Source organism: Neltuma alba, unplaced genomic scaffold (genome assembly GCF_004799145.2).
Source record: "Neltuma alba isolate B1F8T4 unplaced genomic scaffold, ASM479914v2 tig00012565_pilon, whole genome shotgun sequence".
In the NCBI taxonomy this organism is placed as follows: Eukaryota; Viridiplantae; Streptophyta; class Magnoliopsida; order Fabales; family Fabaceae; genus Neltuma; species Neltuma alba.
In genome coordinates, this window is record NW_021637020.1 from 412,502 (window position 1) to 440,139 (window position 27,638).

General features: G+C 33.7%; 3 protein-coding genes across 7 annotated transcripts; all 3 read right to left on the reverse strand.

Moving 5' to 3' along the window:
- Positions 1–4,519: 4,519 nt before the first annotated feature.
- Positions 4,520–7,549, reverse strand: LOC114728672 (probable sugar phosphate/phosphate translocator At3g11320). Of its 2 annotated transcripts, none has more exons than XM_028915603.1 (5): positions 7,336–7,549; positions 7,005–7,244; positions 6,145–6,248; positions 5,758–5,986; positions 4,520–4,839 (listed from the first exon to the last, which is right to left on the reverse strand). In XM_028915603.1, the coding sequence occupies exons 2-5, from the start codon at positions 7,080–7,082 to the stop codon at positions 4,693–4,695; spliced, it is 558 nt and encodes a 185-aa protein (XP_028771436.1). In that variant the 5' UTR covers positions 7,083–7,244; positions 7,336–7,549; the 3' UTR covers positions 4,520–4,692. The 2 variants fall into 2 exon arrangements, with proteins under 2 accessions (XP_028771436.1, XP_028771435.1); XM_028915602.1 differs by having other exon boundaries at positions 4,521–4,600; positions 4,692–4,839; positions 7,005–7,451.
- Positions 7,550–11,841: 4,292 nt separating this feature from the next.
- LOC114728668 (cytosolic enolase 3) lies at positions 11,842–19,195 on the reverse strand. Of its 2 annotated transcripts, none has more exons than XM_028915599.1 (13): positions 18,914–19,195; positions 18,570–18,724; positions 17,691–17,865; positions 17,046–17,117; positions 16,831–16,947; positions 16,006–16,086; positions 15,407–15,483; positions 14,949–15,052; positions 14,049–14,147; positions 13,865–13,950; positions 13,431–13,517; positions 12,828–12,998; positions 11,842–12,181 (listed from the first exon to the last, which is right to left on the reverse strand). In XM_028915599.1, exons 1-13 carry the CDS (start codon positions 19,016–19,018, stop codon positions 12,116–12,118), a joined length of 1,395 nt encoding a protein of 464 aa, XP_028771432.1. In that variant the 5' UTR covers positions 19,019–19,195; the 3' UTR covers positions 11,842–12,115. The 2 variants fall into 2 exon arrangements, with proteins under 2 accessions (XP_028771432.1, XP_028771431.1); XM_028915598.1 differs by having other exon boundaries at positions 12,828–13,025; positions 18,914–19,193.
- A 1,648-nt stretch (positions 19,196–20,843) lies between these two features.
- Positions 20,844–26,758, reverse strand: LOC114728682 (neutral ceramidase 1). 3 transcript variants are annotated; one of them, XM_028915615.1, is made up of 10 exons: positions 26,550–26,758; positions 25,901–26,314; positions 25,425–25,633; positions 24,822–25,166; positions 23,768–24,032; positions 23,405–23,672; positions 23,183–23,308; positions 22,509–22,572; positions 21,894–22,057; positions 20,844–21,603 (listed from the first exon to the last, which is right to left on the reverse strand). In XM_028915615.1, exons 2-10 carry the CDS (start codon positions 26,248–26,250, stop codon positions 21,052–21,054), a joined length of 2,343 nt encoding a protein of 780 aa, XP_028771448.1. In that variant the 5' UTR covers positions 26,251–26,314; positions 26,550–26,758; the 3' UTR covers positions 20,844–21,051. The 3 variants fall into 3 exon arrangements, with proteins under 3 accessions (XP_028771448.1, XP_028771447.1, XP_028771449.1); XM_028915614.1 differs by having other exon boundaries at positions 26,493–26,758; XM_028915616.1 differs by lacking the exon at positions 26,550–26,758 and adding an exon at positions 26,451–26,469.
- Positions 26,759–27,638: the final 880 nt, after the last annotated feature.

Genomic DNA, 27,638 nt, shown 5'->3' on the forward strand with positions numbered 1-27,638 from the left:
TCATTACACGTACATCTAATCAGAAAAAAATTGACGTATCTTGTTTGTATAAAATGAGAATAGATACATGAATTCTAAAAACCGCACCTAACTTGAGGGGTCACTGCTTTTAATGAGAAGCCTCCAAAAGATACGATCGAAGACCCTTGGCTCTTATTATTTGGCTGGTCCAATTCAACGATGTAAAAAGAAGAATTTTTATAAAAAAAAAAAATATAATCAAATCCTATAAAAAGAAAAAAAAATAACAAAACAAATCTTATAGGTTGTTATTTTTTATTGTAAGGCTTATCATTACAAGCTACTTAGATTGTTATTAAAACCTTTTAATAATTATTTCTCTTCTATGATATTTGATTGTATTTCTTTTTTTTTATAAAGTCTCAAAAAATCAAATTAACTTATCCTTTTTAAGTAATTTATGTATAAACAAATATTTTCATTCCAACTATTCAGACATTTTATATTAAAAAAATTAAAATTAAAATTAAATATATACAATCAAAAAAATTTAAGAGAAACTGCGCTCTTCTCTGGGATCTATAGGGGGGCTATGCAATAAAAAAACAAAGTCAAATCGTAGAACGCAGACATTTGTGACTAAAGAAAATCTTTTTATACACACACACACACATTGGTTGTCTTTTTTATTGATTACTAGTATTGTTTTTTTTTTCACATTGCTCATTACAACTGGAATCCACACAGTTTTAATCATAGCAGTAGTAGCTATAATCATTAGGCTGAATTATAATTTATCATCTGTAATTTTGCCTTTTGGTTTATGGACTAGCTTTGAACATTTTAAATGTTTAAAAAATGCTTCATTTCAGGGGGGAAAAAAGGAAAATTGGTGAAAGATAGAAAAGGAGAAGTTCATTTGATATTTACAGTACTTCTTCAGTTATTAATATAATATCTATTTTATTAATTTGATTAGATTAAGGAAGTTGGGTAAGTTAGTTAATTATAAGAAATATGATATGTTTTTCTTAAAATACCATAATCATCTTCCTTAATTCCTCCCACCTTTTTCTATTTGATTATGGTTAAGAAAGTATCCATAGGAATAATTTAAAAAAAATTGATAAATATAAAAAATAAATCTTATATTTAGGATCAAAATTAACTTAACAATTAGATTTTGTATTAAAGATCATAACAGTATTATTTTTTGAGAGCATAATAATTATGCATGGGGACATTCAAGGTCCACCCGGCGGCTGCTTGAGCATTAAGAAATATATAATATTGTTAAAAAAACAAACAACATGTGTTCCTTTTGTCTAAAGTCACGGCTCAGCATTCACATGAAGCTGAGGATTTTATTGCATACAATACTATTTTAAAAATAATAATAAAGAGCATATTGTTATCTAATCCACCAATCTTAAAAATTGTTCTACTTTCATGCCAAAAAAAATTTTCCTTTTAATATTAATTTGATTTTGGAGATTTAGCTAAATTTTATGTGATGTCTCTTTCATTTTCAACTTTCACTTGATTCTTTTTTATTTTTTATATCAATAAAATATATTTTTAAAAATCAAAATTCTAATTTCATGATGCGTCAAAAATTAAATTTGTTGAAATACTCCGGTTTGAGCTTTGCAATCAGGATGACTCTTTTTATTTTTTATTTTTTAATGGTAAACAAGGCCGAATTCTTTTCACCTATTTTGTGATCTAGTTGATCTATTGCTACTTTGCTAGATAAATACCCTTAGATTTTTGCAGTGCTTTCTTATTGTAAATAGCTTGACATGAAAAAGAAATTATGACGAGCTTCATCCTTGGAGAGATTAACTTTTTTTTTATCATCAAACAAACTTGCAAATTTTCAATTTTCAATTTCTGACTGAATAATAATCATATTCAATCTATAAAATAACTTTAGTATTTTTAATGGTAAACAAGGCTGAATTCTTTAAAAAAAATGACGTAAAACAGCAACAAGGTTGAATATGCAACATTTCAAACTATAGCATTAAAACTTTTCCTCTTTTTTTATTTTTTTTGGAGTAGACTTTTCCTCTGTTCTAATAATTCGTGGTGAGAAATATTAATAAAAACAAAAAATTTCATTTTCAAAGGGTAGAAAAATAGGAAAAGATCTTTTAATTGACTGGAACAGTTTCTTCTTCGTGTTTACGTATGTAAGTATGATTAATCTCACTGTCAAAGCTTTCACGTCGTTTTCTCCACAGCTTTTCTGGGTCATAAAAGCAGAGTCAATGGGGGGACATAAGTCCATAACTAAAATCTCATTTTTCCATTACTTTTCCCTTAATGAGTGCTTTCTTTGAAGATTCCATTTGTCTCAGTTTTCTTTTTATATATATATTTTTTCATTGTTCATATTCAACTTTCGTCACCTAACTTTGGATTAATAGTAGCCCCAACTTTGCCACCCAATACACGTTAGGGAGAAAAGTTAATTACACAAATGACCCGTCAGCAGATCCTATGAAAATCTAATTCAACTTTCATAAAGAAGCATGCGATGTGAGATTTTATTACAAAGAAAGAGATAAACTTCCCCAAAACAACCACGAATTATTAAAGAGAACTTCATAACTTGTTCCCAATAGATACTTGTGGTATTAATGGATTCCGCGAAGATGAGGGGAAGACATGGGTTGGTGGCTGTTTTGTTTTTAAGTTAAACCTTTGTTAAAAGTAGATATTGGTGCAAACTTTAATGTCCATTATCGATGTCTTAAGGATGATCCCGTTCATACTTCTTTTGATTAAAGAGGAATCAAAGATTATGGTGCTTCTTTGATTATGTTGTTAGAGCCATTTTATGGATTGCAATTTTTTTTCAAGGATAAATAACATTTGATCCATTTATGTTTTACAGGAGGAAATCATTTTTTTTTAATTAGAAGAGTGTTCCTATCAATGGCAAAGGCATAACAATGTAAGTCAATATAAATTAAGTTTACCAATAGAAGTTTGGTCTAATAAAAAAAGTTAGTTTCTTATAATGTGGTGAAGCAAAATTCAAATCTCTATTAGAAGAAATGTTTACATTTGCTGTCTAACAGTATCTTGAACAAGATTTCCTCTAATAAAAGATACTTACACCTACCAAAAAAAAAAGAGTGAAATTCTTTTTATTCCCTTTGGGAATACGTGAACATGAGCTGAAGACATGAATTGATGGCTATTTTGTTTTTAAGTTGAACCTTTCAAAAAAGAAGTTGATATAAACTTTACTGTCCATTATCAATGTCTTAAGAATGATCCCTTTCATACTTTTATTTTTGTGCAGAGGAATCAAGGATTATGGTGCTTCTGATTAAGTTGTTAGAGCCAATTTACGGAGTGCAATTTTTTTCACGAATAAATAGAATTGAATCCATTTATGTTTACAGGAGGAAAGCATATATATACATACACACATATTTTAAATAAGAGTAGTGTTCCTATCAATGGCAAAGGCATAACAACGTAAATTAATATGAACGAAGTTTTGTTTTCTGGCATTAAAAATCAAGGATTTGTATATATCTCTTCAGTTTCCATAATTCCCATGTTCTCTTTGCCATTTCATTCAGCATACCATTCTGTATCATGAGTGACCGGTACATTCTAGTCAGCATTCTATTTAAGGCACAACATGGCCAGCTTTAAGGATCACGGTCTTACAAGGTCATAGGTTCTCACCCAAACACGTGGATGATAACCTATCTCTATTCAACCAACCAGATTCAAACAGAGCAGACAAAGTTATCAGAAAACTATGCCTCATCACACAAACACAAGAGCAAAGACAAGTAGCTAGGTCTTGAAGACCATTCTCTAAATCATGCCGCATTAAATCAATGCATTCTTGCGGTGACTCTGGCATTAGTGATTGAAATCTTGTGTGCTATTCCTGTATGCCATTTATTTAGACTCAATTTGTAGACGGGATAATCAATGGCCATGAAAGCATGAAAAAGAAGGATTACCAGATCCAAATGCCAATCAGAATACAGGTCAATGCAATTAAAGAGAGGTTACCCTGTTTCGATTCTATCAATAATATACAGAGCTTCAAAGATACAAAGTTGTTCAACCGAAAACCAAATGCAGTAAAAAATGTCCAATGCATGTATGCTTCAAATCCTCATAATTACTAAGAAAAGTAAGACATAAACCAAATCGACGTGATAAAGATACTCTATAACATACGGCAGCAAAGATTATATTTCAGCAAAATTTAAAGTGTTTAAGAAAATGACCGAACACTCAGTCTAGAAGGAAACGATTTAGGTTCAGTAGAAACATCGGTAGATCTTTTTTCACCGATCATTATTAGCAGCTCACATTAATGATGGCATATAAGCACATAAATTACATTGCCTTCCATTGAATAAATAGACAAAGTATTTGACAAACGGTTAAAGAAATAAAGGGAAATGCCACACAATAGAATCAAAATCTTTCGCCAGTACTCCCAATCCCAAATTCCCAATCTTGTTCCAATCGGAAGGCTAATATTTCTCAGCAACTCGTTCTTCAGTTAATGCTGAATTTCTCATCACTGTGACAAATAGCCCAACTTCCAACATTTGGTCTAAAAAAGTTGTTAGGATAAAATTTCCAGGTGCTGCACATAGGGCTTACAACATGAATAGAAGCAGTCTTGGCCATAATAAACAACATTGTAGCAGAATGGGGGTTAATTGGCTAAAAAGTACCTCATTTACTCCGTTTCTTGGCTTCACTATATAAGACGACTCCAATAACTGTGAGAGTATATCCAAGCATTCCAGTCACTGATACAGGATTCCTAAATATCAAAATGGAGATAACAACTGCTACAGCTCCTTTAGCATTTCCTAGGACCTAAAAGAGCCATTGATCCTTCAAGTCAAGTAATATACAATATAATATAGTAGCTTTTAAATATATTAAAAAATCAATTATACGACTACCCTATCCTCTTTCACAAAAAGATATGCGTATTATAAGTGAACTTGTTCAAGCCAGAACTTGTTTGTCTGACATGGGGAAGGATTAGGTATTGCTAGGAATATCATGCAAATGATTTACAGGACCAAAAGTCAAAAGAATCAGGATTTTAGGAAGCCTTTTTAGATGAAATTTGTGTTTTTAGAAATTTTACTAATCCTGTCAACATGCTTTTCCATAACCACTGTTGTCTCATGCAGTGTGTAGAAAGTCATGCAAAACTTTGTTACCTAGCCAAACAAAAGAAAATGTTAACCTAGGACAAACTTCCTAATATGTACTTTTTTGGTTGGCCAATAACCTTTCTTACACATAAAGATATAGGGTATTCTAAAACGTATGACACTTTTAGAAAAGCATCAAATTGTACTGACGCGATATAATATCTTACATTCTTATGTCACCACCGAAATACCAGTGTGGCTACAAGTTGTTCATACCCATACCAGGTATGTACCTGTTACCGGCACACGTTGAGTATGCCTAAATGCATAGAAGGTACGTATTCTTTTTTGAAAAAATTAAGCCCAAATGATATAGATTTATTTCAATTTTCAAGTACAATAATTGGGTAAACAAAAGCTGGCAGAAATATCTATTATTCTTTCTCTTTAATCATAATATTATTGTTCACTGATTTATGGATGATAATTTTTTTAAAAAAAAAAAATTAGAGTTAAACAGAAGAATAAAGCAGAAGGGAAAATAAATATATATTTATTGCCAATTTCTCATATCAAATATTTAAGATATTCCTGAAATATGAAAGGGTAAAGAGAGATAAATGATTACCTGCAGGGTTAAGGCACTGGTGTGCTTTGTGACCAAGAAATTGGTCAAATTCACTAAATATGCTAATGCAGAATTGAATATAAGTAACCACAAAATCCTTGAATCATCTCTGGCAAGTGCAATTGTAATTCCAACAACATCTTCCTCCATTATTATTGCCGCTGGAAGAAGGAATGCAACAGCCACCGGTGCCATGTACATAAGAAGGTTCATAGAATTAAGCTTTTCCCTGAGAAGTCAACGAATCCATTTCAGTAGCAGCCAGGCCTTAAGTACTAAGATACTTATTAATTTATGGATGGCACTCATTCAATCAACAGTGCATGATGAATAGATGATATTTCACAAATGCTCATATCGAATGGCAGGAAAGTTTAAGCACATTACGCTTCAGAAGACAGCAAGACTCCTTGAAGCACAGTTTTAAGTGCCCGAGCTGCTGTAGCACCAACGCACATTATAAATCCAAATAAATGAAAACTTGGCTCTCCCTTCACACAAGAGAAAAGACATTAAGTACCAGGAATTATAGAATGTTAACTTCAAGCAGAAATCAATTGTAAGCTTTTCTTTTATGGGATGTAACTTTTAATCAACAGTTTGTTAATCCATTGTCAACAATGTCAAAAATAATAAGCGCACTGGAGCCCACAATTAATTAACATTACAGATCCCTTCCCCCTTCTAGTTTGACAGGCATAATCAAACTGTATTCGGAAAAGTCAAACAAATAACATCTAGGTTTATTGTTCATTTAGGTCAATGAGGGCCCGCCTCTTGATTAAATGTGTGCATGCAACTTGTTGGCATCACAAAAATAAATTACATTGTCAAGAGTAATTACCGACACTAAAACTTAAAATTAACATATAACACGCGCAACATTAAGTAATATATACCCCTTCTAGGAACTATTTTAGCACAGTGATGAATGCGAGCCATCCCTCCCTCTTGAGCTACTCGACTTTAACTAAATTTCTTAATACCATGAAGTTGTTAAGATGTCCTTATAACGAGCAGGGGGGGTCGTACCATTCATTAATCTTCTTTCAAAGAACCTGAACATACCATTTCCATATAATTATGATCAGCCAAAGTAGGTATAGACCGGCAAAAAAGATCTTAATTACATGCCGTTTTCCCAAATCTCAACCACCACAATATAGCCCATTCTCATATTGTGTTAGTATCATGAAATACACACAATAAATAAGACTAACAGAAAGACAAGAGATAGAGACAGATACCCCACTGGCAATCATAACGCCGGCAACTACAGGAATGAGAGTGATATAGGTGAGCCATCCCTCCCTCTTGAGAGTCATAAGGTAAGCAAACACGGCAGTGAAAAAAGGCGTCGTCGCACCCACCGCTTGGTTAAACGACACAGGCAGGTACCGGAGGGAAATGTTCCCGCCTACTACCGACAAGCAGAAGATAAGACCCAAAGACGATATCTTCACAAATTGGACCCGCGACCTCACCGTCTGCAACGGCGCGACTTTGAGCCAAGAAATAGCGACGTAGCTAAGAATCGAACAGGCCATCATGTGACACAGCGTCAAAAAAATCGGGTACCTGAACCCATAATTGCTCAGCAAGTACTTGTTCAGAAGCAACACCCCAATGTTGGACGAGTACCAGCACGCTACAAGTCCGAAGGTGAATAACCGGCCTGAGGCTGGAACCTTCATGGCGGGAAGCAATTCCAATTTCGGAAATCCCAACTGTTGGATGGCAAGCAATGGGTTTGATAGATTCAGTTAGGGTTAGGTTTTTCCCAGAGACAAAACTTCAAAGAAGAAGAAGAAGCAATGTGGGTCGAGAAAAAGAGAAGGAAAATTCGGGAAGAACCCAAAAGGGAAGGAAAAAGGGTCAGAGGAGGTAAGTTTCTGTAAATGGTTTTGAGAAAAAAGAGGATTTTCAAAATGAGGGAACAGAATGTGAGTTGATTGAAGAATTGGGGATTGCCGTTTTGGGAGGAAGATGAAAGGAATTACAGAGAACGAACGATGCAGAGTAAGAAGCTCTGGAAGGAGGTAGTGTGGGACGAGGAAATTTTAGCGGCAACACCATACGCAGCAAAGAATCCTCATTTTTACTATAAATAATGAATATATTAAGGAAAACTTTTCTTGTTATTCCCAGAGTATTTAGATTATTTCCAAAATAAAAAATACACACGCATTTTGAAAGTAGAAACCCGTACCCCAAAAAAAAAAAGGGGGCTTCATCCATATTAAAAATTTGTCTTTGTTTTATGTCATATTCCCTCCTATTCAAAATATAAGATGAATTTTGTTGAAGAGATTTATTTTTTTTATAAAATACATTTCAATTTTATCTAAACATTTAATAAGTTTGTTCTAATTTTATCCCTGACATAAGCATTTACGAGTGTTTTTCATTTATTTTTGACTTGTTTTCTTATTAATAAGGACATATTTGAAATATATATATATATGCCTTACATATTTATTGTTATAAACTGATTTTTTGATAAACATATATCAGTCAATTTTATCTTATACTATTTTTACTCCTTAATATAAGAGTTAGTTAACTAATTTGAATAGATTAAAAAAATTAGTTAAGTTAGTTATTTGTAATAAATAAGCATTATTTTTCTTAAAATACCCTTGCTAATCAAGTGTCATTTAATGAAACATTTAATATGTTCAACTATTACAAAAGACTACTTTAAAAAAATAAATAAATATGATAGCCAAAGTATTTTTAAGTATTATATTTAGAACTAAATTAAAATTAAAACTAGTTTTTATATTTAGAAGCGGAGATAGTATTTTAAACTGAAGGCAATATATAACGGACTTATGAAAAATCTAAATTATTATACGAAATAAATGCTTTTTAAACCGAAGCGACATAAATGCTTTTTTTTTAACTTTTTTTTTTGCCAAAATTTTTTTGAACCTTTGAAATAAATGCTTTTGAAATTTTAGTACAAGTACTATTTTGCTAAAAAAAACTTAGTATTATTTATTTATTTGCCTCTTTAAGAAATGCAAATTTTGTGGTTTTCTTTGTGTTTTGGGGGAAGAAGATAAGAAGTCATTTTGGCTGCTAACGAATAATAGAAACTTGTAGGTGAGACGTGCAAGTTAGATATTTTCAAATTGACAGCTCAGATAGTTCAATGCACAACTTTTTCTTAAGTAAAATATATTTCTTTTATAAGTTTTCTCATGTTTTATATGTGTAACGTGCTACCGTTTATACAATTTCCATTTTAAGATTATTTCACAGTAGATTAAATAAAATATTTTAATTAGAAAATAAACTAAACGTATGTATTAAAATTTAAAGTAGAAAATAGCGATGATGCAATTAAAAATATAAATCAGATGGTACAAAAATTGAGAGCATAAACAAGCAGGTGCTAACAAAGTTATTTTGAAGATTAAAAAAACGAATAATTTCTCAATCAATATTAAATTAATAGATATCGAAGGATTATTATTAATTTTTAATTAAAATTACATTTAAAAAGTATAATTTAATTCACTTTGTCCAACAAAAAAATTTCCCAATTTTCTATTATAATTGTATGGCATACTTTTTTATTACAATTTTAACGAGCCAATTGCTTTCATAAATTGGTATAGTATGATCCCTCAAGCGAATGGTTTAGTTACGGCCTAAGGTGAGCCGTAGTTGTTTTCTTTTTATATATATTTAAATTAAATTCTTTCATCTGTTTATTTAATTTAAGAAGATATATTGTAACAATTAAGGGTCTGTTTGGTTTGAGGGGAGGGAATGGGAGGGAGGGGAGGGAGGGGTAGGGGAGGGGAGGAGAGGTTTTATCCTCACCTTGTTTGGTTTGATTAAAAAGGAGGGGAGGGGAGGATATTTAATGATCCCTTGTTTGGTTCAAGGAGGGGAGGGGAGGGATAGTAATAATCAATTTACCATTTTACCCTTACATATTAGTTTATATTTTTTATTGATATATTATATAAATTAATTTACATCTTAATTTAAATTATATAATTTAATAAAAATTCAGTCTTATCATGTTAATATGTGTATTAAAAAATTGGTATAGTAATTTTTTATTCTAATTAATATAATAATATATTTAAAATAATCAAATTAACAAATTTTATATGCTCTAAGAAAAATGAAATTTTATTTTCTTTAGGCTATCTTTTTTTCCAGCTTTAAAATATATTTAATAAATAATATATTTATAAAAACAATTAATTTTATATATTATAATTTTTATTTAAATAATTTTTTATTTTTAAATAATTTTTATAATATATTTTTAATTATAATAATGTATATATTTTTTATTTTTTACTTAGGATAATATATTTTTATTTGAAATAAATATTATAATAATATATTTTATGGGTAGGAGTGGAATATTAAAAAAACCATAAGAGCATAATGGTCCAAAATTTTGGCTCCCCTCCAAAAACCCCCAATTTGGAAGGGAGCCAAAATGGGGGAGGGGAGGGGAGGGGAGGGGAGGGGACATTTTAGCTCCCCTCCCCTCCAAAATTTTTAACCAAATGAGGGGAGGGGCTCATTTCCCCTCCCCTCCAACCAAACACCCTAAAAGAATGTTCCATCTTATATTTAATCTCTTCAACAAAAGAATAAATAGACAAAATTAAAAGAACCATATGAATGAGCTGTCGATATCTATTCACATGGGGCAAAATTTGTTTTCTTGTATCCGTACTTTGTCGCCGCATTATCACCCTACCGTCCACGTAATGATTAACCAAAAACTGATATTACTACTGAATTGTGTTGTTTGTCTATAACTTTTTTATGTTTTTATATTATTGATTGTTGATCTTTTATGTTCTTGTAAATCAAACCAAAATATTCCACTATAACTATTGAACAATTTTATACGGATTATTTTTTGAAATTTGGTTCAAAATTTAAAAAAATTATATAATAATATTACCTTTTTTTTATAACACGTACAAACAGTATATTAAAAAATTACGTTAATCCATAGTGCATTGATAAGGTATCATAGGGAAGCATGTTTAAAAATGTTACATTGGAAGGCCATTTCGTCTCTGCCAATTTCTTTCGCCCCATCCTAAAGAATTGATATCAGCATTATTATAACAAGTTGTGAAAAGTGTAACTTTTAAACCACTCGTATTCTCTGGCCAAAAAAAAAAAAAAACCACTCGTATTCCCTGCCTGCAGAACATCATCATCGCCATGTGGAATCATTATAAAAGCTCAATCTATACTTTTCAAGAGGAATCAAGGGGAAGTATGTTTAAAAATCAGTCTATTTCAGGCAAGTTGTCATGGAAGCTCAAGCTACCTTACGAGATAATACTGTTTTCTGGGAGGCTTCTAAGAGATGATATGCAGTATGAAATGTAAATCAAGAAAGCATCAGTTGCAAAACGATGATAAGCGTCTTCTTTGTGATGGTGCTTCTGAAACAAGACATCTGAACTTGTTTGGCAAACTCTCGAAATCACCCCGAAAGGTTATTTTACGTTTTACGAGACAAAACATGTCTCACCTATTTACCTCACACAACATAAGATCACCTAAAATAAATTAATAAAAACTACTCAAATGCTTATCTGCATTATTTTCATTCACCAGCTCTGTCAGGTTTGCGATTGATTTCATTCTTCTTGCTAGTGACTGGGAGATCGTTCAATTGATGATTGGACTGCAGAGCTATTCTCAACAACAGGAAATTCCAACTCACATTTGCAAGGATTGGAAATTGGATGGATTTTCCTAACCCTATCTAATTTGTTAGCATAGAAATGAAGTGATATAGTCAGAAAGCAAGTATCCTAATCCGATGCAAATATTTTCCTGATCAAATAAGAGCCAGAATCCTACGCTTCAGAGGATACAGATTGGTTCGCACCTATGGCATATCCTCGACGATACAAGACTTCTGCTTTAGCCCTTGTGTCTTGGGAGTCCACTCGGCACTTCTATATTATACACATTATAGTATATACGTTTTTGTTTCAGTGGGTGAAATATCATCTCCCAGATTCTCTCATCCTGAAGTCAGCTCCGCCAGGATAATAAATTTAATGAAAAATCATAACTGCTCAGAAAATTTTGGTTGATCAAATAATCCAAAACTTCCACTGATGGACTAGTAGTAATTTCTATCCCCGGTTCCAACAAAATGAATAAATACTAAAAGCTATCTCCTACACAACCTAGAAAACTCAATGAAACACTTGCTATAACAAGAGGTATCCAAGGCCGAGAACAGCGGAGAAACTGGTGCATCATGTTGACAACTATGGTACAAATAATGACCAATGAAGGAGCATATCTCAAAAATCAGTAAAACCAAAGATAATACACATTCTTACTGTCTAATATCTTCACCAGCATAAATCCCCTCATCTCCGAGCTCCTCTTCAATTCGAAGCAACTGCATCAAAAAGGTGGCCATATCACGCAATGCTTCAGGGGAAGAGTCACAGGATAAAAAATATTTTTAAAGAACTTATATACATCATCAGGGTAAAAACAGAAGTCATCAATTGAAAAATAAACAGATTCGATTACTTTCCCTTTTTCAATAAAAGTGATTAGATCAACTTTATATGAAAATTTTTTGTTTTATTGATGAGAAGAGAAAGCAATACAACAGAAAAAGGCAAAAAATGCTCCCAAATTACAGTTGAGAAACTAAACAGACATTACTTCAAAAGCCATTTGTAATCTTTTCCAACATCCACAGGGGACTCACTGTCAAAAGAAATACTTCCTCTTGTCCTAATTATAAGGCCTTGTTTGTAGTGTACAAATGATGACTTATAAATAGGACCGGATGTAGTAAATAAATAAAAAATTCCCATTTGCTGAAATCCAAAGGGAGGCCAAAAGAAGTAATTCTTTTACAAAGATCTAAACAAAAGAAACTTATTAAAAACTACTGCATTCCATTCTACCCATGTATACCAGAAGGCTGCAAAAACAGCAATGTGCCAAAGAACTTCATGCTTCTTAGGGCTACTAGTTCCAAGTCTTCATAATAGTGCAGTAAAATAACTAGCATGAGAACCCCAAAAAACCTGGTTATATTTTTCAAGACGCTCTCCTCTGCAAGGTGCACCTGCTTTGATTTGACCAGAAGCAAGTCCCACAGCTAAATCAGCTATAAAAGAATCTGCAGTTTCTCCACATCTATGAGAAACCACCATTCTCCAATGAGCTTCCTTAGACTGCTTCACCACTTCAATGACCTCTGTCACAGTTCCAACTTGGTTGACCTAGATTTCGATGAGAAATTATCATATTTTTAACCATAGTGGCATACCAGTTGCAACTTGATTGATCAAGATTACAGAAAAAGAGACTTCTCTTTCTTAAATAAAATAGAAGAGTACAAAGGAGAGGATCACAATATCCTTCCAAATAACAAAGGGACCGATTAGAAAACCAAAATACATGGAACCCAATTTGTAAATTGTTCTCTCCTAAAATATTAACTATCACAATGAATTAGAATATAGCATCCACACAGAGTAAGCTTTAAGTCCACACTCCACAAAAGTCCTATGGTCCTAAATGATACTTAGTTAGGAGACATAATTGCTTTAATGGAAAACAAATTTAATTATCAAAAAATTAAAATCAGATTATGTAGAATTCATCATAAAATATTAGTCAGTTACCTTAAGAAGAAAAGCATTGCAAGCAGACTCAGTGATTGCTCTCTCAATGCGTTTTACATTTGATGACAACAAATCACCCCCAACTACCTGCAGGACGAGCGAAACAGAGATTAAGCATATAAACAGAAGCTCCTCTCAGCAGCAAACAGACCAACTGACATCCGAGTGATAAGACGAGAATAACATTCCTCCAAAGCCACAAGATGACTGACCAAAAAAGGAAAAAAAAAAAGAAGAAGTTATCTTGACATTGTAGTTCTGCACTGGCATTGACATACTAACAATCATTATGTAATTATTTTCCGCCTATCCAATAAACACCGAAGGTAACTGCCTACTACATAGTATCTGTTAATTGGATGCATGACATGGGATGAACAGAGAATGAGTGCACATAAGCAAAAGTTAAACATTAACTGTTTTAGAAATTAAACCTGACAAAATCCAAGACTTGAGAAATGCTTAAAATGTTCCCAATCTTCCTTGTCAAATGGATCTTCTATTGATACGATTGGGTATTCTACAAATTGAGGGGGGAAAACCAATATAAGCATATAAAGTGAAGTTCAATCAATATATAAAGCTAAAGTCACAACAAAAGTCATGACAACTATTTACCAGCACATAGTTCCTTGTACAAGTCTATCATATCCTCTGCTGACTTGAAATTCTGTCCAGACTTTTGAGGAGATTTAAAGTCCAGATCATACCTTGTACCTGTATAAGGAAAAAAAATAAACAGATCAAAATTAAACCAGTTACTGATTGCAAAGTTTCAGAACATATTCTCCTGCAGTTAAAGCCAACTTTAACAAGTTAAAAGAGCCATGCGCATTCTTTTTTCCTTCATTGACCTTTAGATTTTCTGCGCTCCAACAAGAATTCCCTTTTACTACCAGTCCTTTTGTGCCTCGTACAGTGACAGTGACTCTTGAAAAGTGAGAATAATATTGACTATTAAAGGTTGAAATTTGTAAGGGTTTCAATACCACTGATATAACCTGATTTAATATACTTTGCTCACACTAATGTTTCCTCAATATGCAAAATAAGTAAAAAACCTAAGCCCGAGGCAAAAGGGGGGGAAAAAAAAGGATGGTTACCAGAATGAATAAGTACTATTTCTTTTTCAATATACAGATAACCACACTTAATATGCGTTTCTTAAAGCATCTCTAGAGAGGAGAGAAATAAATGGCGAGTTGAGATATCACCTAAATTTGATGTATATGGCGTCAGTACAATTATTGAAACATACCCCATTAACATGCAAGATTACTATTTTGCAAAGCTCTCAGCAAGACTATGTTTTGTAGAGGTAGAGCAAAGTAAAAGAATTTGTATTAGTTAGCATTAAAAAAAAAAAAATGTGTGTTAGTTTAACACAATTAATAAAGCTCAGTAGCAACATGGTCACTCTTCTTTATAACAAAAAGCAATATCAGAGTCAACAGGCTAGAGCAGGTTTCATCTTGTCCAGTATCTTTAAGTAAATAAGGTACAGAAAATTAGAATTACCTATGCAAAAAGTTGTAGCAGCAACATCCAGAGCTATCTTTATTTTCTCGTTATAACCAGATCTGCCAATAGCCTCCTTTACAAGATCCAGGGCTTCTTTAAAGCTGATGAGAATATTCAGATATGGTCAGACAAAATCCAAAAAAAAGGTGCCTTTAACAATCTTATTTAGGGAGGAGTACCACATAGACCAAGCGTGAACTTCATAATAATTAGATAATTACTTACAAAATGTAATTATAAAATTGATAGACAGATTAACTGAAACTTCTCGTATTATTGTGAAAATTTTTCTGAAGGCCAGGGCTAAAAGTACATTTTCTGATACATTCTCGTTTTGATTAGCTTTACATCAAAAAGAGGACTCAACCTGAATATTACTCATTTAATTGTGAACACGGATTTTTGAAACCTATGGGGATGTCTGTTAAATCAATACTCAAACACAAAACACTTGCCTGGAGACATTAGGAGCAAAGCCACCATCTTCTCCAACATTACAACCATATGCACCAAATTTTTCTAAAATAACAGCCTGCCATTTCATTATCATAAATACAAATCAGTGAATCGGTATGAACATGATATCTTCGTGTGGATTTTTACTGTTAGGATTCTCTAATTCATCATTAGTGAACAATACAAATATTTGGCTAAGACATAACATATTTGAAGCCATGAAGAAACATAGTTATACAAAGATCCCAGAAATAGATGAGCAAACAGCAAAATTAGTTAGGACTGAAGGAGGACCAGAAACACTTGTCAAATGTCTTTCACATGAACAAGAACTTGTTTCCAATGGACATACTTTGCAGAAAGAGAAAAGTTATTCAGAAGCCATACTAAGTCGCAGCAAGAATGTTGCACCCATAAAATTAGAAGAACACATTGAATGTCTCTCTCAGACTAAGTGCTAACTAACCATGTTCTCCCAAACTTATGTTTCTAGCTTTGGAACGCATAAAGGAGTGTCGGATCAGGAGAAAAACGAAACTTCAACAGAGAAGAAAAAATAATGCAGATAAAAAATAAAAGAAAACAGACAGACAATCACCTTCAAGTGATGATAGGTCTCTGAACCCATTCTCAATGCCTCCTCAAATCTGTTTGTTCCGGTAGGTAAAATCATAATTTCCTATTCAGAATCAAGCTTATCAATTTAATAAAGTGAAACTACGTGCATTGAAATAAATACGGCAGGTAAACAACAGTATCAAAACAAAAAACCCAACAACCATAGTCAAACAATCTGATCATAACTCATTACAAAAAAATATGAATGAGCAAAGTAGTCAATCCAACATTATCAAATATCTATAGAAAATTATGAAGCAGAAGTTAAAATTCCAAATGAACTTTGAAATGTTTACATTATATATCAAATTCTCAGTAAAATATGTTTGCAAAACATACTCCTATCTTTAAGCCGCAGTTTGTATGGATTGTCACAAATTAAACGCTTGGATTCTGAAAAAATGTACCATTACAGGACCACATTGCAATTTAGTTCGTAGGTTATATTCTATTCATCTAGTTTGCTATGTTAGCATTCCTTTTAAACAAACTCAAAGCAATTTTACATCCAGAACTTTAAATTAATAATAGGCTCACAACCTTGGTTATTACTGTTTACTTCCTCCCGAAAGGTAGAAGATTGCTTCAAGCAATATACCAAAGAACAGAAAAACTCTCCCATTGACATAAATAAAATGTGGAAAAAGAACGTTACACAATATCCAGATGTGAAATTGCAGTACTTCTTGATCTTTCGTTTCATAACAGGCAGCGGAGGAGGGGGGATTAAGTTAAGTAAAATAGGTGAAATAAATAATAATATGAAACCATCAAGATATTGCATTGCAAGTTGACGTAAAATTACCTGAATGGCAAGATTGTTTCCAGCATGTTTTCCACCACTTATAACAGTAAAGGCAGGAACAGGAAGCATTGGGCTGGTTTTTCCGGAGAGATCAGCAATGTGCTTGTAAAGTGGAACCTGATATTTTTTATGCTTTTCAATCACTTTGAAAGGACAAGCAAATTTATTTTCACATAAAAAACTAGAAAAATATTCAAATTAACAAAGAGTCATGCCTCCTTTTCTGCAGCTCCAGCTTTACAAGCAGCAATGGACACAGCTAATATAGCATTGACTCCAAGCTCTCCCTATAGATAAAAGCAAACATATAACAATAAAGAATTCTACAAGAATTGCAAGGTCTTGCAATCTGCTATAAAATCTCCAAACTTGGAACGCATAATTAATATCTTAAATCACAACATATAAATGAGAGAAAAGTCAGTCACACATACAGTCTTTATTAAGCTTTCCAAGAGAAAACAAAATATGAAAGCATCACATGGAAATTGCATTATGCATTGGATAATTGAAAACACGTTTTCATTAAGAACTAGATGATCAATAATCCCATGTAATTTGTTTTCACTATCTTAACTACAGCTGCATATAAGGGATCAATTCTCTAGGAGGATTCCATCCCTTACTTCAACTAGCTCAACCAGTCAATCAATCGTTTAAGGAATTCTTGAAATCAATTCCTATTTTGGGCTCAAGAATCACAGGTAAGTAGAATTATAATATTATCCAACCTCTTCAACAGAATATTTTCATCCTAGAATGCAAGGAAAAACCACACAGAAAAGTGAACCAGTGATTACATGTATTTATGCTTCCAACAAGCAATTGCTTGTGTTTACATTCAAGGGGAAAACACCTACCTTCTTCTCTGTTTTGTCCAGATCTATCATGGCCTGATCAATTTGGTGCTGAAGTGTTGGGTCCATACCAATCAGTGCTTCAGATATTTTTTCATTAATATTTTTAACTGCTTTAGCCACACTATTTCCAAGATATACACCCTTGTCCCCATCACGTAACTCTACAGCCTCATACCTGAGATCCTTAATCCAAACAGTTAACGTTAATTATGTATACTTTTAGAGAAAAAGAACCTAATAAATAATCAAGCAGCTAGTAAGAATAATCACAAACACACACAACCACATTGCTGAGCCTAATCACCCATCCATGACAATATGGTTTATATAAAAGCAGGAGTGACAGCAGAAAAACATGAAACTAGCAACTACAAAACCACAATTGCAGTCCAATCGGGTTGCAACCACATAGTGGCTGCATCAAGTGATAAGAATTTAAAACTGATCGGCCTTGTCAAATGAATAAATTTGTATAACAAACTCGGACTATCAACCATGATATAATGTGATTAGAAAAACTCAAACCGACGCACAATTGCCTTGAAATAAAGTCAATTCCTAACAGGAAAATGCGATTCTAAATAGTTTGCCACTTTGCCTAATGATACCACAATGCCACAACAATAACAGCAAATATAATATGGTAACTACAAGAGGAATGATAGCAAAATCGACTGCATTATGCCCACAGAAATTGATAACCCATCATTGTTGGCAAGGAGAATTACAAGAAACTTTGATCAAATAAAGAAGTCAGTAACTTACACCCTTTCCTCCATTATTTTACTTATTTTCCATAGAACATCCCAGTGGATGTATTTCAAAATATCAAACCATAATTGAGCACTTTAAACCAGGACAAGAAGCAGCAACACTTACATCCCAGTGGAATTGCCGCTGGGAACCGACGCACGGAACATGCCTTTATTAGTGTACAGGTCCACTTCAACAGTTGGAATTCCTCGGCTATCAAGGATCTGCCTCGCCTTAATTCTCGTGATCACAGACTGAACTGCTTTTCTCATATGATTGGACTGACCTCACAAAAGGTAACCACAAAAAAAAAAAAAAACATAAACAGTCAGGTAGATGCAAGACCAACGAATTCCTTCAGCTCCCGAAAAAACAAAAAATCGATGCTTACACAACCCGAGTTGCTCATTGCAATTTCCCGAATCAATTGAAAGGGGGGAAAAAAAGTGACAAGGTGGAATGGAAATTACAATGAAGAGCACAGGATCGGGGGTCTTGGCCCTAACAGCAGCATTGACGGCATCTTCGATTTTCCGGGAAAGCAGGTGCTTATCCAGATATTCTTGCACTGACATTTTTTTTTTTGGTTGACTTCGAACAAGTCGGAAGAGCTGATTCTTCTGTTTTCTCCTTCGCGATATCTGTGACTCTCCCACTCACAGACTTGAAATTTCGAAACTTTTTGAAGAGGCTCAGTGCGCTCGCTGATGGCCAATTAATTGTTCGCTGATTAGTGATGTGCCTGTCTTGGACACGCCCACTGCGGTGTGGCTCGACTGTGCCTGAAAGGAACGCGGTAGAACTGGCGATGCGGTGCGCCCACGTTAAACGACGTCGCAGTCTTGGTGTTGCCCTCTTTCTTCCCTTTCGTTTTTTTTTTTTTTGGTTTTGGGCCCGTGCCCACTTTCTCACCGCAGTAATACAATTGAATTTTTTTTATAAGAAAAGTGTTAATATAATTTTTAGTTCTCAAATTTGTATTCATTTTAGTTTTGATCTTTTAAATTTCAAATCATTAGTTTTGATCCCTTAAAAGGTAAAATAATTCAATATTTGAAGAACCAAAATTAATATTAACCCATAAAAAAAATTAATCTATGTTTTTGGCTACAGAAGAAAAATTAATCTAATGATTCGTATAAGTTTATTTGATTTTTAATCATGTTTTTGGGCATTTTTTATTACATTCTTATGGTGTTTTAACTATAAATATTGATCATTATATTCATAATTTATTAATTATTGCAAATGTGAGTGCTAATTAAATGACACGTAAGTTACTACAAAATATAAATTTTTTTTAAAAAAATATGGAACACAATTTACTTATTATACGTAATCGGATTTCCTTACATCTGTATATAATACGTAATCGGATTGATTTTAATTTTATTTAAAACCATGTAACAAAATTAACTCATATATAATTTCTTTTTGGTTGAGTAACTCACATATTTTGTTGATTAAGAGTTGTGATCAACTATAGACATCATTTTTTACAAATTAACAAATTATAAATATGAGGATTAATGTCTAAGGTTGAGAAAATAGTAAGAATTTAATAAAAAGGACTACAAGAAGAATCTGGCGAAACTGACCTACAGACCTTTTTCCCCCTTATACGCCCGCGCGCACCAAATGCAGGACAAAATTTATTTGGAGAAATTGCAAGAAATTAAAAAATGAGATGTCTGTTGACATCTTAACCCGCAATCACGAGTATTGACTTTGACTAATGCTACTAATTTTTATGCTAGGGCTTTGTAGCCCGATGTCACTAGATGTTTTTCATAGGATATCGATGGTAATAATCCGATTATTTGCCACACACGTGAATGCCCGATCCCACCACCAATCAGGGTTATCATCCCCGTTAGCGATTTTTGACAGATCTTTATTTTTGGGTTGTGTTTTCTTGTCTGCTTAGTGATTGCAGTTTACTACCTCTTAATTTGCTAATGTAAATATTCAAAAATTATTGAAACTGTTATGAATACAATAATATTTTTGTAAATATCCATATATATCACATTATCTCTTATATCCTTTATTATCTCTATATCCCATAATTATCTCCTATTATTATGTAATTTGTAGATTCTATCAAAAGTGTAAAATTGGTAGAAGCCGTGTATAATGTATTAAGCATTCTTGAATAGAATGAGAAATATTCTCTCTTATTGATCATCTCTTCCTCTGTATGATTCTTTTTTATTTCTTTCATTATTTATAACAGAAACTCTATTGTTGAGAATACTTATCATTAATCCAGGTCTTCAAAAAGAAATTAAAAAGTTATAGCTCTGATATAAAAGAAATGTTCCATGATTCAATTTTATGAAAATAAGCGAACGCAAACTTCGCCTACATCATTTCACTATTCATAATCTTTTTTAAAGATTTTTTAGTAAGAGCACTCCAATTTGTCTGTGGGCATCTCGATTCATTAAAAAGTTATACATTGATCAGCTGAGAGCGGAGAAAATCCTACTGTGGGATTGAATGCACTTTTCCTGTCAACTCATTCAATACATTCATAAATTCCGTAGAAATGAGAACACTTTCAAAGTACTAAACACGTAGTATGGTATAAACAGTAAGCCTTCTTTTATGCTGCCAACACAAATGCGCTGGACGAACCTGTGAAGTGACGAATTGACCCAAATAGGCTCCTTGATGCACCAAAATGTCTGATTCTGTACACACCAGGGGAAGCATTTTGTGGGATTCTCCATTCTACGTTTGCTTGACTCCGAGTGCTAAACCTGGAAGGTCTTGACCACTTGAAGCGCAGGCAGAAATCATCATCATCATAAGCAGGGACCCAAGTGTCCTTATCTTGGAGGGCTTCCACAAGGGCAAATGTACCTTCAGTCATAAGGTCATTCCGAGGGCAAGCCGACCAGAACTTAACCGTCACCATTTCGCCTCTCCTAAAGGTGGAGTTCTTTGGCACATCGGTGATCACGTCCCCAAAGTTTACACCGAGCGGGGTTGCATCCACCACCACCGGCGGGAGTAAGCTTATTTGCTTGCTCAGGAGATCCGGCGGTTGTGGACCTGGTTCCACTGGCTGGCCCCTGATGAGAGCATTTGCAAGCTTCTGGAACTCCTGAATATACGCACTCAGTGTGTGTGGACCATACAATGTGGAAGCACCCTGAAAATTGAAGTTTGAACGACACATAACTATTACCATATGCTTCTGAGAAATGATGCATAATCAAATGCAAGTACATTGATTAATCTGATAATCTCACTAAGGGAAGCTACAAACTTGAAATAGTACTTAAAAAGCCTGTATCCTGTTTCAGTCTCTTTCTTTACTGTTATGTGATATGCTAATATGACTAATCAGTAAAATATTCCACCATTGCAATTGGCTATTGCTATTGCAATCTTGAAATTGCATTCCGTGCTTCATATTTGTTTCACAAAGCGACAACTAACCTCATATCTTTGCACTTCGTATTCTTCGAATGTAGTCACGTACTGTGAATAAGTATTAGTCAACCCCGCTATAACGACATGAATGTTGGGACCAAAATCTTTACTACCACTTAGAACTGTCTTTACAGCATCACGAAGCCGCCTTCCAGCCATAGTTGTGAACTCTGAAAGTAAAATAGACAAACGTGAAGCAACCAAAGAAATATATAGGCCACAGCATCTACGAAAGAAGAGGTAGAATAACGTGAGCTTAGGCAGTGGATACTGATATGGGACAACATTGGATCTTAAGATGCTTTTAGCACACATGTAAAAGAGAGCTCGATTCAAGTTGCTAGGCTGCAGCTAAGTTTGAGTTGCATCCTGTAGTGGCAGAATCTAATTCATCGACATAAGTTTAGGTACAAACTTTATTGTTTGTTTTTCTCAAGCACCAGTTTGCTTGATTTGAGCAACTTTACATTAGCATGGATTTATATATCATAGCTTCAGGCTCTACCAACACAATTGATAATTACAACTTGTATTAAGCTTCTATTCTTGATGATGTCAAAAATAATTCCAATGGTACCCCCGTTAGTGGACATAAAAAGAGTAAAATCTGTAATCTCATACCTGCTGGGACACTAAGAATGACGAACTGCCCAATTCGGAAGATCTGGATAGGAAGTATTGAAGGCTGCAAAAAGGACAAGATTGCAGAAATATTAATAGAAATACAAGTTATCAAGTTATTAGCGTATCTCTAGTCTCCACATAAATGAAATCAGATGCAGAGACTTCTCTATCAAGCAGCAGTTACCAACAAAAATGATTGGGAACACACCAGTCAAGGCATGTAACTTTTTGCAGAAGATGGATCCTCTGGAATACAAATATCTAAATGACTATGGACAAAGGAGTTCATCGGAGTCAATTACCATCACTCTACATAATGCATGTAGTAACCACCATGCTCATCAAACTAATCCAGATGTAACATATCTCAGTATCAACATGATTTTTTTATTTTCCAAGAAAATTGCACAAGTTATACCACAGAATGATTGAGAAAGCAGGACAAGATAAGGTGTAATAAGGTTACAAAATTAACTTATCTCACAAAGATAATTTGACTTACTAGAGGAACTAAACTAGACATGTCCAAGCATTTATCCAGTTAACAGAGTCTCTATGCCATCAACCTTCCATTTTTGTCTTTAGCAAACATTGCAAAGATAAAACTAAGCCAAGGGACTATAAGATCATAGAATTCAGGACAGACAAGATAAATTTAGATAATGACTCACAGCCCAATCATATGGTTGCTTCATTTCACCAGTATCGAGCAGAATAGGCTTTGGCTGATGACATTTCACTTGTTCTCTAGTCGGAGTTTTAAGCAGATTGCGGACCAGTTTCCAAAAAGGATTTCCCTGACATACAAACAGACCAAACAATAAGCAAACATAATGTTTGCAATTCTGTAACCTAGGATTATGAAATGCATAAGGTACGCAATCACTGATTACCTTATCATCTCCTTGCTTAAAATCAAAGGCTCCAGGTCCATCTGTTGTTCCAGCAGCAAATGCAAATCCCATTGCAGCAGGACATGTTTTTACTGTCTCAGGAGCTCCTCCTTTATTAATGGTTACATCTAGTTGGGAGAAATCCAAAAAGGCATGTCGAAAATCAATCTTCCCTTTAATCTGTTCCGATGCTCCATTGAAGAGATCCTCAGCTTTTCTGAATTGTCTCTGTCCTATGATACGCGTACTTTCAAATTCATCTGGATAACTACCACATTTGTTACAGACAGCAACTTAGTAACTACAAGGCTTAGGTGAAATCAGTAGGCAATATAGAAGCTTGAGTGTCCAGGAAGTAATTACCCAGGTCCTCGGCCATAGCATAATTCATTCTTCCCTCCACACGTACTATGATTGAAGTCACAAGGTAGTCCAGTGTCTATACAAAAGGCACCAAGGACATTTGGACTAACGTCACCGCAATTCGATTGACAAAATGCAGACACAAATCTAGGCCTATCAACCTGCCTAAGAGCACCTCTCACACGTCTAGCAACACTTGAAGCTTTAATTGCTGGTCTACCAGGAGAAGATTGGAAGGAGGCAGCAAGTTCCAGCAATTCATGGTCTGTGTCAATAAGTGTCATGCAAGGTTATAAATAGGAATATATTATTTTCATGCAAGGTCATTTATACTGATTGCAGACCCGTGCGTTTAGTCCACAAAAGTAATTACTTTTACCGGAAAATAATCATAATAATCAATATCCAAATGCACCAGATCTTCTCAAAAACATGTGAAGTGGACAATGATATCCAACTTATATTACTGAAGTGATGAGAAACTTGGCAGTTAGCAAATTGTATGCAATGCAGCAAAGAACATTAACTTGTTTAAAGCATCAAGAAGTCAAAACCAACAACAAAGCAGTCGAGTTTTCAACATATTAAACCACATAAATATAATTCCAACCACACTGTATTGCAAACCCAAAAAAGAAAGTCCTACAACCAATTAAAAATAGTTTGAGTAATGCTTCAGACCCATGTGCGTATGATCATTAGTATCGGAGGTATTGACAGTAAAACTTGCCGTTTACTTTTCTCTCCAACCAAAAAACCAGATCAATAAACAGATTGTGTGTTGATAAAAAACCTTATATGATATTCATGGTTGGCTGATTTCCAAGACCAATGTCAGGTAAAAGTTTATGCCATTAATTTAAGCATCACCAGATTTCAAGATTTGTTGGCATCACAAATATTATATCCATACAGGGCATGGACCTAAAATTTCTGATATTATTAATAAACAAAGCATGACAGCACTTCTGTCTCTTAAATCTCTATTAGGAAATGCACTAAAAAAACTTCAACGAATGCATTTAGAGCCAAAAACAAGGCACAAGTAACTTACGATTATTATGAGGGCTAGGAATTATGTTTGAGATTCTTCGGGGAAGACCATCATCTTCAAATCCAACAGTGACCTTTTTTCGAGAGCTTTGGTGTTCAAACCAGTCTTCCATAAATCTAGCAGCAGCCCCTTTATTATCCCCACTAATCAATGAGTTTGTGCGGCTCATTGAAGTCCCATGAGTAGCAAACCAATTGAAGCTACCAACAGGGCCCCATTCATCATCGACAAATTTTAAAAGAGTCATGTCTTTATCAACATTATACTTATATTTGCTTCGCTCTGCAGCAGGATTATTGAGATAAGCACTGGGACTGCGATTTACCCCTGCATCTAAGAGCTCTCCTGCAATTTGGAGATAACCTTTGTAAGACCATTAACATAACCACATGGGAGGGAGAAAATAGATGTTATAATAATTTTACAACAGAACATATATACAAAGATTATGCATAAGACATCACCTGGACCCAAGAAAATTATTTTTAAAAGCTACAATTTTCTGTTCCCAAATCTAAGGGTGGAAAATGGTGAAATAAGCAAATTAGTTTGTGTTACGAAGGAAATAAGCAAATGTTGGTTTGCATGCATTCTTTTCCTTACCCTTATTGACAAATATTGATCCGCGGCGAAGATTTTCATGAGCCTGGATAATGCTTTTCTCAATTCCATCAACAATGACATCAAAAGACTGGCGCACAAATCCAAGAGATGTTACAAGATACACAACATATTGGAGATACCCCCCGGGGCCAGCATGTGTGTGAATTCCACTAATAGCTACATTCTTTTCAGTATATAGGTCACCATATCTGTCAAACAATACGATGCTCGACGTCAGTCACATAACTAAGGAAATTAAACAGAGACGTCAGCTACTACTGGCAGAAATCTAACTAAACATTCTCTAAAGACCAGTTGACCAATTAACAAAGTTAAATAAATTACTTTAAAAGACTTATATTCATCGTTTTAATCTCTTCAGATTAGTTAACTGAGTGTTATATTAAGGACTGGAAGAAGTATGATTCTAAGATAAGGATCTTGGGAGAAGGATAGAGAGTAGTTATTATGGTTACCTCGCCTTCAACCTCTCAATTACTTTGATTTTCGCCAGTTGTGAAGCCATGCAAGCATCAAGGTTTACAAATGCTACCCTCTTACCATTGCGCTCCGCAACAATAAAAGAACGTGCTCGCAGCCTGAAGTGGATCCCAGATGCGACTTGATCTGTGTTAGAATACCCCTCCATGTTAACATCAGCAGCAGGACCAGTAATGTCATAACTTCCAAGGCCAATCAAGTAATCAGAATCTGAATACACGATGATATCACTCTTTAGCAGCAGGAGCACAATAAGGGCCCAGACTCGCAAAGCCGTACATGCTCGCCAGCCATTCAAATGACAGAGGGAAGAAAACGCCATCATCACACCGCAACTCAAAAGCCAAAAAAAGAACTGATTTCAAGTTTACTCAGTTCTTTTCATTTCCCTAAACCAAACACACCCAGCGTCATAAAACTCGAGTGGGGAAAAAAAGCGCGCGCGCAAACAATTAGTGTTTCAGATTACAATAGTAACCAAAAATAGGAATAAAGAATTTCATATTGCACATTCATATCCGATACATAGCTTAACAATTAACCGCAGCTGGAAAGAGAAACGATTACACTATAAATATATGTTGCTGTTAGTAGAGAAGCTTAGACGATAATTCAGTTTCTCACCGGCCAGAGAACAAGGTTGCGATCTTACAGGTACATGATGATAACGTCGAAGTGGCTGCAAAAGATGATCCAGAAGAAGAAGGCGAGAAGGCGAGTGTGGCGTGAAAGGGAAGAAAATGAGAGGTTTTGGGGAGCAAGTGAGGGTGGGGTGTGCCGCGACTGCGATTGGCTTCTACACTGCTGGTATTTGAATCTTCCGAGATTGACAATATCCCCACCTCCTCACGAAGCCAACCTTCCAATATACGTGTTACATTAATGCCGCTGTTGTTGTTGTTATTTAACAACATTCATTTTCTGTGGACGTTCTTTGGTACTTAATATAAAATTTAATTAATTAATTTAAATATATTTAAAATGTTAATTAAATTAGTTGATATGATATAACTTTTTTAAAACACTCTAACCATATTTCTTAATTTATTTTTCCCTCTTATTATTTAGAAAATATCAATATAATTAATTTTAAAAAAATTGATAAACATATAAAATATATTTTATATATAATACCAATGTCAATTCTTAAACTAGTTCTACATTAAGTACGGAGGAGTAACACACATTAACTTTTTTATATTTAGTTTTAATGTCACGTCCTGGATGCGATTTGATTTTAAATATAAAATCTTGATTTATTTTATCTTCTTTATTTAATTTTTTCTAAGCATATGTATTATTGAAGGCAATGATATTCGAGACGGTATCAAATACTAAATGTAAGTACTTCTTTTTATAGAGGTTTAAACTTTGAGTTACCATATTATAAGGGATTACCTCCTTCTATTAGACCCAATTCTATTGATTTTATTTAATAGAGTTTTTTTTTAATTATTTCGTTGATTTGCACAATTTTCTCAGTATCTTTTTTCTCACATTCGATACCTTTGTTAAAAAAGAGTATTCCAGAGTGAATGACATGCAGTTTTTATATAATAATAAATAATTGCTTTAACTAATTTATTTAATATTTTTAAATTAATTAAGTAGATCTTATAATATTTAGTACAAAAAGAGTATAATTTATTGAAATATGGGAAAATTAAATTTTAAATAAAAACTAAAAGGCACATTTTTTTACGAAGAGTTATG

Coding starts and splice junctions, on each gene's coding strand:
- LOC114728682 (XM_028915615.1), bottom strand. CDS start 26,250: ATGATGGCGTTTTCTTCCCTCTGTCATTTGAATGGCTGGCGAGCATGT. Junction 23,309..23,404: donor TTAAGCAAGGAGATGATAAG/GTAATCAGTGAT, acceptor TTTGTATGTCAG/GGAAATCCTTTTTGGAAACT. Junction 22,058..22,508: donor CATTCTTAGTGTCCCAGCAG/GTATGAGATTAC, acceptor TTTTACTTTCAG/AGTTCACAACTATGGCTGGA.
- LOC114728668 (XM_028915598.1), bottom strand. CDS start 19,018: ATGTCAGTGCAAGAATATCTGGATAAGCACCTGCTTTCCCGGAAAATC. Junction 15,484..16,005: donor AGACCTATCATCACTTGAAG/GTGATTGTCTGT, acceptor ATGAAATGGCAG/GCTGTTATTTTAGAAAAATT. Junction 12,182..12,827: donor GTCTTGAAAAATATAACCAG/GTTTTTTGGGGT, acceptor TTTTTGATGCAG/TTGCTTCGAATTGAAGAGGA.
- LOC114728672 (XM_028915602.1), bottom strand. CDS start 7,451: ATGAAGGTTCCAGCCTCAGGCCGGTTATTCACCTTCGGACTTGTAGCG. Junction 6,249..7,004: donor GCGTTATGATTGCCAGTGGG/GTATCTGTCTCT, acceptor TCTTGTGTGAAG/GGAGAGCCAAGTTTTCATTT. Junction 5,987..6,144: donor GTCTTGCTGTCTTCTGAAGC/GTAATGTGCTTA, acceptor TTGACTTCTCAG/GGAAAAGCTTAATTCTATGA.